Source organism: Nanorana parkeri, unplaced genomic scaffold (genome assembly GCF_000935625.1).
Source record: "Nanorana parkeri isolate BGI_ZX_2015 unplaced genomic scaffold, ASM93562v1 scaffold952, whole genome shotgun sequence".
Taxonomy (NCBI): Eukaryota; Metazoa; Chordata; class Amphibia; order Anura; family Dicroglossidae; genus Nanorana; species Nanorana parkeri.
The window spans coordinates 445829-458679 of record NW_017307220.1 but is presented as its reverse complement, the minus strand read 5'-3'; the positions used below and the strand labels follow the sequence as shown (position 1 = coordinate 458679).

General features: G+C 44.1%; 1 protein-coding gene across 1 annotated transcript in view; it reads right to left on the bottom strand.

The window, feature by feature from the left end:
- Positions 1–8711: 8711 nt before the first annotated feature.
- VPS9D1 (VPS9 domain containing 1) overlaps positions 8712–12851 on the bottom strand; it is a 37356-nt gene continuing 33216 nt past the window's right edge. The window contains exons 17-18 of the mRNA XM_018566477.1: positions 10576–10680; positions 8712–8909 (exon numbers count right to left, since the gene is read on the bottom strand). Of these exons, the coding sequence (XP_018421979.1) occupies positions 8810–8909; positions 10576–10680 (205 nt within the window). The 3' untranslated portion in view covers positions 8712–8809. The remainder of the gene's footprint in view (positions 8910–10575; positions 10681–12851) is intronic.

Here is a 12851-nt window from a genome sequence, read left to right as displayed (position 1 = left end):
ATACTGAGGGCCTCTCTGTTTGCGGTTCAGGCTCTAGTTTTAGGCAGGAAGTGTATTAGAGCCTTCATGTCTGACATCAGAGAGGGGAGGGAAAACAGAAGGAAATAAAGTAAAGACTGGGGAAAAAAGGAAGAGGCACTTCAACAATAGTTGGGGGTGCTGATGGTGCCCAATATTTGTAGATCATTTTGTTCATCTAGAATAATAGCCCAGCCACTGTGATCACTGGAAGAAATCCCTCTGCTTTTACTATGGATCAAAAGATAGTGTCTGATGTTATCATAAATTGGACAACCCTTTTTACATATGCCCACGTATTAATACATGGTCTCTATTTCCAAGGTTTGCAATAATGAATGGTTGAATGATGGTTAAAGCTGACTCCCCCAAGTCCAGTATAACCTCTGGACCTTCCTTTTCATCTTGGCTGGCTATCTCCTGTGTAAATTAAAGAATAAAAAAAATATTGTCTGTAATTGTGAAGGAGTATAGGAGAGTACAAGCTTAGACAACCCGCTGCCCTTTGACAATGACATTTACATTTTTTACCGCCGAAAACCTTTGCACTTCCTGAAATTCCTTTCTTTATTCGTGTAGGACAATGGATTCTATTCTTCAACATGTGGGCATAGCCCCTGCCTCTAAAAGGTTTGGACACTATGCATGACAAAAGAGGCACCGCCCCCTTTAGTGGCTTTACCCCCTGCATACAAGCGGAGTACTATCGAAATAATTTGTAACAGAACAATTTTCTGTAACTCAGCCATGTTTTAGCAGAGCAGGAGAGAGATGTCTTATGCTGGGCACACACCTTACAACCATCACAAGACTTTTGTCTTACGATAGTTGTAAGGTAATTAGGAAACGTACAATCTGCCTATCTTGGACAGGCAGATCGTACTTGCGATGATGGCAAGCCGTGCCCCCCTGAGGGGCGGGCTTCTGATGACGGCAATGCCGAACGGGCAGTGTGCGCTTGCGCACACCGGCCCGTCCGGCTTTTATCTTAAGAACATGCTACACACCCGCCGAAAATCGTACGATGCTCGGCGGGTTTTCGAACATGTTCGTAAGATAAAAGTCGTGCGACCTTACAGTAGTAGAGGTTGCACGGCTTCCACACACCTTACGATAATCGTACGATCGCGGTTATCTCACGATTATCGTAAGGTGTGTGGGCACCCTTACCTTCACGGGACACTAAGCTAAAGTAAACTTGCATGTAGGCGCAGAGCTATAGCCAGTAGATGGGGATGTACCTCTTTGATTTGCAGTGTCCAACCTCCAAGAGGTAGGAGCTATAGCCACATGTTGAATAGAATCCTGGGTCTTCCATTGAATGCTGGGAGAAAATAATTTAGTTGAATGCACAAACTTTAGACATTAATTTCCTAGTTTATATATTGCAAACATATTATGTAGGCATGTGCAAATCGTTCCGAAACGAAATTCGGATAAGTCAGGAAATCACCAGCACTCAGTAGTAAAGTTAAATATGTCCCTTTTATTGGACAGAAAGCGTCACAGACATCCAAATAAACGGACGTTTCGGGGCCGCGCAGGGTCCCTTCCTCAAGGCGGAAAGATGTGACGTTTTCGGAAATTCGGACATTGGGATGTATCCGAATTACAGATATAACTAATACAAACCAATCCGAATTTCCGTTTCCGAAATTCATTAGCGGTAGTTCGTTCGAACGTTCGTTTCTTATTCGTTTGGTTCATTCGTTCCAGCAAAGTTACATTAGAGAAGGAGAAAAACATTTTTTTCCCTCTCAAATGTCACATTGCTGCAACGAACGAATGAAACGATTAAGAAATGAGAACGAAACGAACGTGCAAACTAACTACCGCTAACGAATTTTGTCCGAATCACGAATCCGAATTGTGAAAAACGAAATAACACAAAATCCGAATGAAAACAAAACTAAACAAATGTTTTGCCAGTGCACATGTCTAATATTATACATCATTTTACAATGTACACTCATATCTGTGCCTACCACACTCAATACAAATACACTTTTGGGCCAATTTGACCAGCAGCTTACCAATATTTGCGTGAGGAGGACTACAGCAAGCGCCATACTGATGATGTAATTGGTGGAAACTGAAGTCAGGGCCCCATTACTATGAGCAAGAGCGCGAGCCAGTTAACCCTTGTGTTAACTCTTGGAGGCAGAATCCCAGCCTTGGTAGATTCCAAGAGGCTTTTGGAACTAAGAATAAGAAGAATCCTAAACTCCCATTACTGTTCTTAACTTGCCAGTAGCCAGGCTGTCATGCTGTAGCAATGTGTTTAATTTTTTGAATCATTTTGAGAAAGAGGTCAGTGATAACTAGGGATGCACCGATACCAATACTAGTATCGGTGCCGATACAGAGTATTTGGGCGAATACTCATACTCACCCAAATCCTCTGATACCCTCGATATCGGTACTTTGCCGCGAGGGAACATGGAGGCGGCTTCCCACCTAGTCAGGAAGACGGGCAGCAGGTAATGACCCACCTCTTGGCTTTTTGATTGGTCAGGAAGCCAGCTCCATGCTGACTGGGAAGCCAGTTTCCCGGCCAATCAGTATCAAGCCGGTCAAACAGCATGGAACCAGCTTCCCGGCCAATCAGAAAGCCAGGCAGCGGGTAATGACACGCCACCCTGCTTCCTGATTGCCCGAGAAGCCGGCTCCATGCTAGCAGGAGTACCGGTATCAGTTCACGGTATCTGCGAGTACCTAAGGATAAATATCGGTCCTCGTAATCAATACCGAAATTGGTATTGCTGCATCCCTTGTGATAACAGTCACCATACAGCATTTCACAGTACAGGTTTCCATCAAAGCGCAGGTCAGCCTTTCTCCTAATACCTTGTTGATTCAATGCAAACAGCTCTGGTTCTTGCCAGTACCTGCCTTCAGTGAAGGGTCCGGAAACACACACATCAGGTCTTGAGGGTAGGGAAAATAGATAAAAAGGTCATGTTTTTTGGAATCCCTTTATATGTGCATTCTCCTCACTTATCCCTGCAGGCTAACGGCTGAACAAGCCCTGAGAGCATGCACAATTAAATCGGTGCTGGGGAGGATTTGGCTCTTGGTGCCATGGCCAACCATTTGATTTAAAAGGCATGTTCTACAGTTGACGTCATTTAGCTCTGAAAATAGCGATTTTGGCAAATAACGTAGACGCCATTAATTACAGGCAGTGTATATAAATATACTCTTAAATATTTCAAGATGTTCACTGAGATTTCACAACAGACAACATTCAATTTTCCATAGAATATTCATGTTCCATTCTGAATAGTTGGTATTCTTCCCAACACAAAGAATGCGTTTGCCATTGTCCTATTTAAAGTTACACAAAGCACGCTGAACCATTCCTCTTTTACTAAATACTTTATTGAAAATAACTTAATCTCCTTCAGAAAAATAATAAACCTTTATAGTTTCCCTTAAGGTAGTCTGTACTTGTCCAAGCGTGGTGGAGCTACTTTTACCAGCATGCTTTGGCCAAGCTGAGCCTTGTAGGTCCACCATAAATAGAGATGTTGCTTAACCATGCCGCATACAATAAAATAGAGCTAAATATAATATTACATCTAAAGTGATCTGTGAGAACAAATCTGTTTCCAGAAATTCATCATTTTTTTTGTATCCTGCTAAGGGTAGCCATACCCGGCCTGATAAAAGCAAAGGATGCAAGAGAATCCAGCATAATGCATGAAGGTCCAGCATTGGTTGACTGGGCATATAGAGGTTAAACTAGAGTGACATGGCACCTACTGAGAGTTGGCGGCGCTTATTACACACAGAGAGTTTATACTCTGTTTTCAAGGGAACTCCTTGCTTATGTGCCACATTGGTACATATGTTGATCCTGGGAAAAGAGGGCAGAGCTTCTGGTAGTGTAAGTATCAAGAAGTAAACATGGCCGACGTGTCACTTAATTTTCAATGACAGATCTGCCCATTGGTGTCAGTAAGCCCTAAGGCTGGGCACACACCTTACAACCATCGCAAGACTTTTGTCTTGCGATGGTTGTAAGGTACTTAAAAAAACGTACGATCTGCCTATGTTGCATAGGCAGATCGTACTTGCGATGATCGCAAGCCACGCCCCCTGAGGGGCGGGCTTCCGATGACCGCAATGCCGAACGGGCAGTGTGCGCTTGCGCACACCGGCCCGTGCGGCTGTTATCGTACGGACATGCCACAAACCCGCCGAACATCGTACGATGCTCGGCGGGTTTTCAAACATGTCCGTAAGTTTAAAGTCGTGCGACCTTACAGTAGTAGAGGTCGCAAGGCTTCCACACACCTTACGATCATCGTACGATCGCGGGATTTCCCGCGATTATCGTACGATAATCGTAAGGTGTGTGGGGACCCTAACACTCTGGGCACTGTTTTCCAGATCTCTTAAAAAGTTGAAAAAAAGTTAATTAAAATGAATAAACAAGCCCCCGTCCCAACACATATGAATGTAAACGCATGCTTCGTGTGCGCCTCTGTATGAATGAAAATTGCTATTGACACGCACACGGGAGTGAAAACAATAATTCTATGGCCAACATTTACAGTTAACTCTAAAATGAATGCCTGTAAAGGGTTTAAAAGTGCCACTTTTCTGGGTACTGTAGTTTGTCTGTTTCACAGGCGTGCGCAATTTTAAGATTAACATATTCATCTATTTACGCGACGCAACCTAGTTTTTTAAATAACATTTAAAAAAAAAACCTGGGTAATATATTGTGTTTGTGTGTACGAAAATGAACAATTATTTTACTGAGAATAATCGGTTTTTATAAAGAGTTGCTCTAATATCATACAACATAAACAACTAAAAGGTGCATTTTAACATGTGCGCAAAAAGTTTTTTAAAATGGCTACGTTAGGGTTCGAAGCTTCCTGTCAACCACTAGACAGCAATCAGAACAGTAGGTGACCGTCACTCACAAGGGGCTTTGGTTGGTGCACCTCACCTCCCTGATAAGATACAGGGAGGGAAGAGGTAAAGGTCAAAGGGGTAAGTACAAAGACTGAGCGGATAGAGAAACAACACCCTAATGTAAAGTCCAGGGGTGCAACAGCTCTGGATTTGCCTGTCTATGGCCACCCTTAGAGGATGCAGCTGTATCTATAATCACATTGGCAATAATATAAAAAACGACTTTAAAGTCAACCTGCCATGAAAGACATATGGAGATTGCAATAGCTGACCTCCTCCTGAAAATAATAGGTGCTTGGCATGTACGCTGACCATTTGCATTTCAATCGTTCCTGAATCATTGACCCAGAAAGTCATAGTAAAGTCAGCAACTTCTTGTTCCAGGTCATCCTCTGAAGCCAGAGGGTCACCATTACAGCCAGACAACTAGCATTTTTAGGAGAGGCAAGCAGAATAGTCTCAATGCTTCCCTTAAGACAGATTTACTTTAATAACACCTCCAGAATTCCTAAAAAAATATGTACATTACAAATTCAGTGTCAGAGAAAGCAGTAACTTCAGAAGGTCTTCAGCCTCAGTGCATACCATATACAGTATATAACCAAAGGTTTGCGGACACCTGACCATTCTGTGAGAATTTGTGAGGTCAAGTATTGATGTTGGATGAGGAGACCTAGCTACAATTGGCCTTCCTATTCATCCCAAAGGTAGGGATGTAGGGTTGAGGTCAGGGCTCTGTGAAGGCCATTCAAGTTACTCAACACCAAATTCATCAAACCATGTCTTTAAGGAGATGGGAGATGGCTTTGTGCACTGGGCACAGTTCTGCTGGAACAGAAAAGGGCCAAACTTGCAACAAGGTTGGAAGCGCACAATTGTCCTGGACTAACATGTGGGTGACAGTCAGTCCTGGAGTAATGAGATCTAGCCTGCGTGGTAGGGGTGATGGTCAGGTCTACCTGGGAGGCATGTAAATGACAGGTTGCGCTCACGTGAAATGGGCAGAATGTCTACACATACTGTCAGTCAAATAGTGTTAGTGTGATGGTCAGCTCTCCACATACTTTCAGACACATAGTGTAGGTGTGATGGTCAGGTCTCCACATACTTTCAGACACATAGTGTAGGTGTGATGGTCAGGTCTCCACATACTTTCAGACACATAGTGTAGGTGTGATGGTGAGGTCGCCACATACTTTCAGCCATATAGTGTAGGTGTAATAGTCAGGTCTCCACATACATTCAGCCATATAGGGTAGGTGTAATAGTCAGGTCGCCACATACTTTCAGACACATAGTGTAGGTGTGATGGTCAGGTCTCCACATACTTTCAGCCACATAGTGTAGGTGTGATGGTCAGGTCTCCACATACTTTCAGCCACATAGTGTAGGTGTGATGGTCAGGTCTCCACATACTTTCAGCCATAAAGGGTAGGTGTGATGGTCAGGTCTCCACACACTTGCAGCCATATAGTGTAGGTGTGATGTCAGGTCTCCCCATACTTTCAGCCATATAGGGTAGGTGTAATAGTCAGGTCTCCACATACTTTCAGCCATATAGTGTAGGTGTGATAGTTGGGTGTCCACAAACATCTGGCCATATACTGTAAGTAATCATTAAATTTAGTAAAACTTAAAGTGGAGGCATTATCCAAAGTAACCAGATTCCGGAATTAGAGCTAAAAAAAAAAAATCACAGCTAACTGTACTGGTCACTAGAGACAACACCCTCTCTTCCCTTTCTTGTACAGCATCATCTACAATTAGTCATATATTGATAAAAGTAGTAATTTAAAGGAGAACACCAGCTGAGATAAACCACCCCCTCCCTCAGCAGTTTTATATAAGATCAGTTACAAGAATTTGCCACTCTTTTTTCTGAAGGTGGGATCCACAACAACACCTAAAATAATGGTTAGATATAAGGTCCCCATAGCTGAGGACACGTTTCTAATAAAAGCAGCTTGTGATTAGGAAGGGGGGAGCTACTGTTGACAAAACTGCATTGTTTGGCTAGCTAGTGTCTGCAGTCCACATCAATAGGGAGGTAGCAGAGATAGACTTTGATACCCAATTCTTTATTGTTTTCTTTCAAGAAACATATCCAAACCCAAACTCATTTTTTCCACGCAGTATGTTTTGCTGTAGTTCTCTTTTAAACTATTTATATATCTACTTATCAGCTTCATAGACAATCAGAGCATTTCACACATAACAGGGTGGGGGTATACTGTCAGGGGGTGTAAAATCACGTGCCAGTTTTGCCGTAGGCATACTTAATGAACTTGGGTAACAGTTCCATGCGCAGTGCACAGCATGCGACTAGAATAATTGTTTGGGCCTTAGTGGTTGCAGCCTTGATGGGTCACATCTCAAAGTCAAGCAAGGACATCACTTTTTTGCACATAATTATACCATTGGAAATACAGCATATCATATGGCTGTTTCTAGCTCTATGTATATTAATGATCCTTCATACAGTGCAATGCATTGCCAGCCATAATGTCATTATTCCCATTTCTCCCTTACAATCAGTACATATAAAGTCGATGTAAACCCTTCACTGAACAATATTTGGTTTCTAAAGCACTGTGTATCATAACCAACTGACATTTATTAAAGCCCCACTCCAAGCAGAAAAACAATCCCCTTGTAGTGCCTATTAAATCCATGGGTAAAGGAAAAAAGCGTAATACGTACGTTATCACTCAATCCTCCAGGCTTCCCCTACACTGTGCCACCGGTCCCCTGAAGCCTCTTTTCTAAGCTCTGGTCGGCAGTCACACTGTGACGTCATTACATACAAGATCAATAATTCTGCGCTGTATGTGAGGAAAATCCAGAGTGTCGGAGAGAAGAGGTAAGTTTTGCAAGCAGAGAGAGGCAACCTTGACACTCCAGCTGTTGTGAAACCACAAATCCCATAATGCCTCTGGGAGTCATGCCTGTGGCTGTCAGTCTTGCAATGCCTCATGCCCTGTATCACAGCTTATTCCTCTACACCCCTGACTTAACAAGCACTTAACCTCTAAAAGAAGAAAGGGGGGGCACTGCAAGGGAGTTCCGCTTTAAATGTTCACTCCAGCATAGCACTTCCTGGACAGGTGTCCCAATAGTGACAGCAGAGGACCACGTCTGTATAAGGTGTATTGTAGACGCAGCTGGAAACCCTGTAACAGGGTGACAATGCAGGAGCACATCTGGTAGACAGGGAGAGAGCGTTGTCACCCTATCACAGAAGGGGCCTGCAAAGGGAACTTCATGGCACGATCAACAGATATTTTTTCAAGAAAGCTGCAGATTTAAAGATATTGAAAAATACTTTTAAAATAAGTTTGACATGTTTAAGCTTACAAAACATTTCTGCGATTGTGTTTACATCTACTTTATGGCCTCTGCAAAATTTAGCTAAGCCGTTTGTTTTTCAAAGCCTTGCTTTGATCTGAAAACTGTCATTAAAAAACAAGGACAGCCAGAAGGAATACTATTTTCTGTCACTCACAATATTGTAACTGGCACGCTGAGTTCCTATAGTGATTTAATTGGTTGCTTCTAATGTCACTCTGTCCATGCTGACTCCAGAGCCCAGCTGCTTCACATTAGTGCAATGCGGGGTAAGCTTTTGGGATGCAGGACAAATGTCACTGTCCCACCAAAATGAAGGGTGGTTGGGTGGCCTACATATATGCCTCTGTTGGTCAGTTGTCCAGCCCCCTATTGTTTTCAGTTTCACATTATCGGTAGGAAGATTGACCAGTGTTTACAATCGGCTAGATTTACACAGATAAGGTGCATTTTAAGCTTTGATTTGTCCCCAGGACAAACGAGACTTGTAACATATCAGAAGCAGTGTACTGGCCCCTCAGATATCAGGCGGTGATGGCGGGATTGGAAGGGTCTCCAGATAAGCCAGTGCACTCTGCAGGGAGGTCAAACAATATCCTTCCTCTCCGATCAGGTACCTGAGGAAGAGAAACACATTGACACTTTCCAGGAATAAGTTACAACAGTAAAATAAAGGCTCTTTATGAAGCTGTATATTAGTCAGTTTAAAACAGTCCTGACCTGGGTTAAAACAGTCCTGACCTGGGCTTTCTATGGTTTCCTAAAGTACCATTAAAACGGAACTCTGGCATTTATTTCTTGTGTAATGTATGGGACTTGCCTGCATTAGCTACTCATGAAGTCTAGGGGTTCAGGAATAAGCTGTAATACTTCCCTTATTCCTTACTTACTGGTGCTCTCCTCTCAGACGCACAGGGTTGTGAGCTGGCCCTCACCTTCCTCATGAGCAATGCAGGAGTACTGGTCCTGCTTGGTATGCTATTACATCACAGTGTGACTGCCAGAATGGCGAAGAGAAGAGGCTTTAGGGGACCAGTCGCACAGCATGCAGGAAGCCTGCCAAAGCGAGGAATAGGGGTTTTTTTTAAATTCCCAGTGTAAGCTTTATTTTGAAGTTTAAAGGACAACTGTTTCTTTGGTACAATTGTCCTCTAATAGATTCCCCCACCCGCCTAAGTACAGCCCACCTGGACAAATACTCACCAACTCCTCAATCCATGATATTCGCTATGTGGCGCTGCCCAGTGCCGCATAGCCTTTCCAGCAAAAATGTCCTCCTCTCAGTGCATGAGCATGCCACGGCCCCATTCATACCTATGTGTAAGCCATACTCTGCTGGACCCCTGGAAGCTGCCATGAGAATGGCTTATAGACAGGTATGCATGGGGCCACAGCATGCATGTGCAGTAAGAGAAGGATCTGATGGGGGAACTTTTGCAGGCAGGAGAGGCTATGGGGTGCTAGGCAGGGCTGACAGGGAAGATCACCAGATCGAGAGAAAGGTAAGTATTTGGCCAGACAAGCTGCACTCAGAGGGGAGATTAATGAAAGAACAATTGTACCATTGGCACAGTTGGCCTTGATGACTCTGACACGCAATTGATATTGATATTACTGCTCAGGCAGCTCAAGTTGCTGTAGTGAACAGTGTTACTGCAAGTACATACACAACATATTGCCTGCATGTAGATTGTAAGCCCTCACGGGCAGGGCCCTCCTTACCAGCTTGTCTTGTATTGTATTGTGATTGTAATATCTTCCTTATATTGTAAAGCGCTGCACAAACTGTTGGCGCTATATAAATCCTGTATAATAATAAATTTAGTTCACAGGGCAGGATGTGGGGACAGGGTCTCTTTACCAAAGATTGTTTGTACGAATGATCATTCTTCTATACATTTTTGAAATCTCCCATTTCTGTGGGGGGACCTCAGATAAGATTTCTGCCCTCAGACACATTAGAAAACGTTCCCAGCAAATATATCAGAAAACAGGAGACAGCAGATGTGGTGGGAAGAGAGTAGGAGGCACAGAAGTGGCCAAACGAAATCGAGGGAGACGGCAGTCTGCACATTTAGCTCAGGGAAATCTCGTCAGACAATAAAGCTGTCACAACAGCAGACATGTCAGCCGGGCAGCTAAAAGTGAGTGACATTACAAGGCCAAAGCTCTTTCCGTTTAGTCATTAATCACAGGGCAGAATCCGTGACATTTACATAAACTGTCATATTAAACTACATGGTGGCGCGGGCACTGCAGCCAGTACTAGAAATGTGTACTCACCCCTCGTGTATGAACTCCTCCAGTGCCGCACACTCTGACACCAAGTGGGACAAGCCGCTTTTCAAAACTACAAAGGCCAAGATGGGCAACAGTTCATCTGCACCGCTGGAAAAGGTCAAAGAGAAAGCATGGTGAAGGGATGGGCACTGTAGACAATCAGCTTTAAAAGAATCTTCCTTAACTTGATTTAAAGGGTCAATCCACGCAAAAAAGATATTTCAGTATTGTAGATGCTGGAGAGGTAAAACTATTGGTGTGATCTCCATGCTGAGTCGCTGGGTCTGCATATCTGCTCTGTCCCAGGAGCTCCCACTCTACCTGATGGATTTTTTTTATTCATTCATGTTATGGAGAATGTACCCCTGAGGAGACTGGACACACGAAGGTGGATGGGAACAGAGTCAGGAATTATGGCGGGGAGAGCTCATTGCTGGAGTATACAACACATAGGGAAGCCATGGCATGTTAGGCATTGATGGATTACAATGGTGACTGGTGTAATATCGCTTCTGGTGAAAATGCAGTGGTATTAAACCAATGCTTGAGAATCTATACAGCAAAGTAACATTTTAAGCCTAACATAGCTTATAATACACCCGATTGATGCTATCATTTTGGATAACAAAGTGCATTATTGCTCATAATTAGGAAAACAGTTCAAGTCGTTTTGGAGGAAGATTTGTCCTGGTGACTATGGTCTCCGGACAGATTCAATATGTAAGAATTGTCACAGGAACAGAAATAGTGGGACACTTTTGCAATGGGAACATCTCTGATGACAGCTGTCTTGGATGCCATTTAAAAAAAGTTTGGATTTTTCATATGCTTGAATTCTTACTGTTTTAAAGCAAACCTTTCAGGATATGAAAATGGAAGTTGCTATTGCCGACTTATTTTTAAGGTGCATGATGAAGGATAAGGATGACCAGGCCCGGCGCTACCGCAAGTTAGGACCCCACCTGGAGCTCCTCCAACCGGACCAGCGCTGACAGCGCTAAAATGAACCTTGCCTATGTAGGCAGGAAACCTAGCACCGGCCCTGAGGATGACAGCCCTGGAGCATGCACCAGATACAGTATCACTATGTTCAAGTCAGCACAGGCTGTGCACAGGTTTCTATTCCGACAGGTTCCTTTTAGGGTGAATTGACATGTTCTTTTGACAGAGAAGCTAGCAACCCTCCCTATACTTGCCTTGTTCACCTACTGGGAAATATCCGATAATTCTAGGTATAGGTTAGCACGTGACCTCCCTACATCCTCCCACCAGAATGCAGGATTTGGGCCAGAGTGACCAATTGTCAGACCTGAACACTGTCATTTGGGGCGGGGGGGTTAAGGTTGTAAACCCTGTGTAAGCTCCTACATGGAGCTTACTCTGAGATTATACTCAGGGCTCCTGCAGGTGAATGTAGCAGCAGGAAAGTGCAGTGAAGGTAAGTTCACGTGGGTGGGGAGTGTCCCTTTCAAGAGAACCTATCACTTTGCTCTGGAACAGCAAAACGACAGATTATCTTTTAGGACCCCTATCACACCAGCAGTGCGCACCACCACACGGCCGCTGGTGTGAGCTGTGAAGGAACTGCAATACGCTAATTACAGAACATTGCACTGTTCACTTTGTTTTGTTCTGTTCGAACTGTATTGAAAAGTTACAAAGTGACATTAATTCAGTTCTATTTACTGCAGCAAATAGCCTTGTCTATGCATTGGGACTGTGGTGGGCAAGGCAGCCCAACACATCTGGTGTAAACGGGCCGTAAGAAGGAGTTCTGTTGATAGGAAGACGATGACATAGAGATGATATGGTGCTTTGTATAAAGAGCAGGTGGGCTAGGGAGCAGAGAGAAGCTAGAAAAAGGAAGACGGAGAGAGGCAGGCACGATGATATAGGACAGGGCTGTGGGTAATGCAGACGAATTGAGACAAGTGTGTCTTGGTGGGAGGGCTACACACAGACAGCAGCCACTGTCGCTGAGGGCATGCTCAGGGTGCAACTGTCAGCACATAATGAGACTGAAACAGCCACACATCCAGACACATCAGCATCGAGAGCGTCCCCTCTGTGACCCAAAACAGCAGGAGACCGCTTTGGGATGCTGACCCCAGGCACACGGGACACCTTGATGTGTCTCCAGTACAACAAGAGTAAACTGCCTGATATGTCCTCTCTGGGTCCCCGTCTCCTACCACCCCCAGCAACTCCGATAGACAGAAATGTCATGACCCCAAACTCAGACACAAAAGAATTCCTAAATGTACCCAGCACCTCCCCTC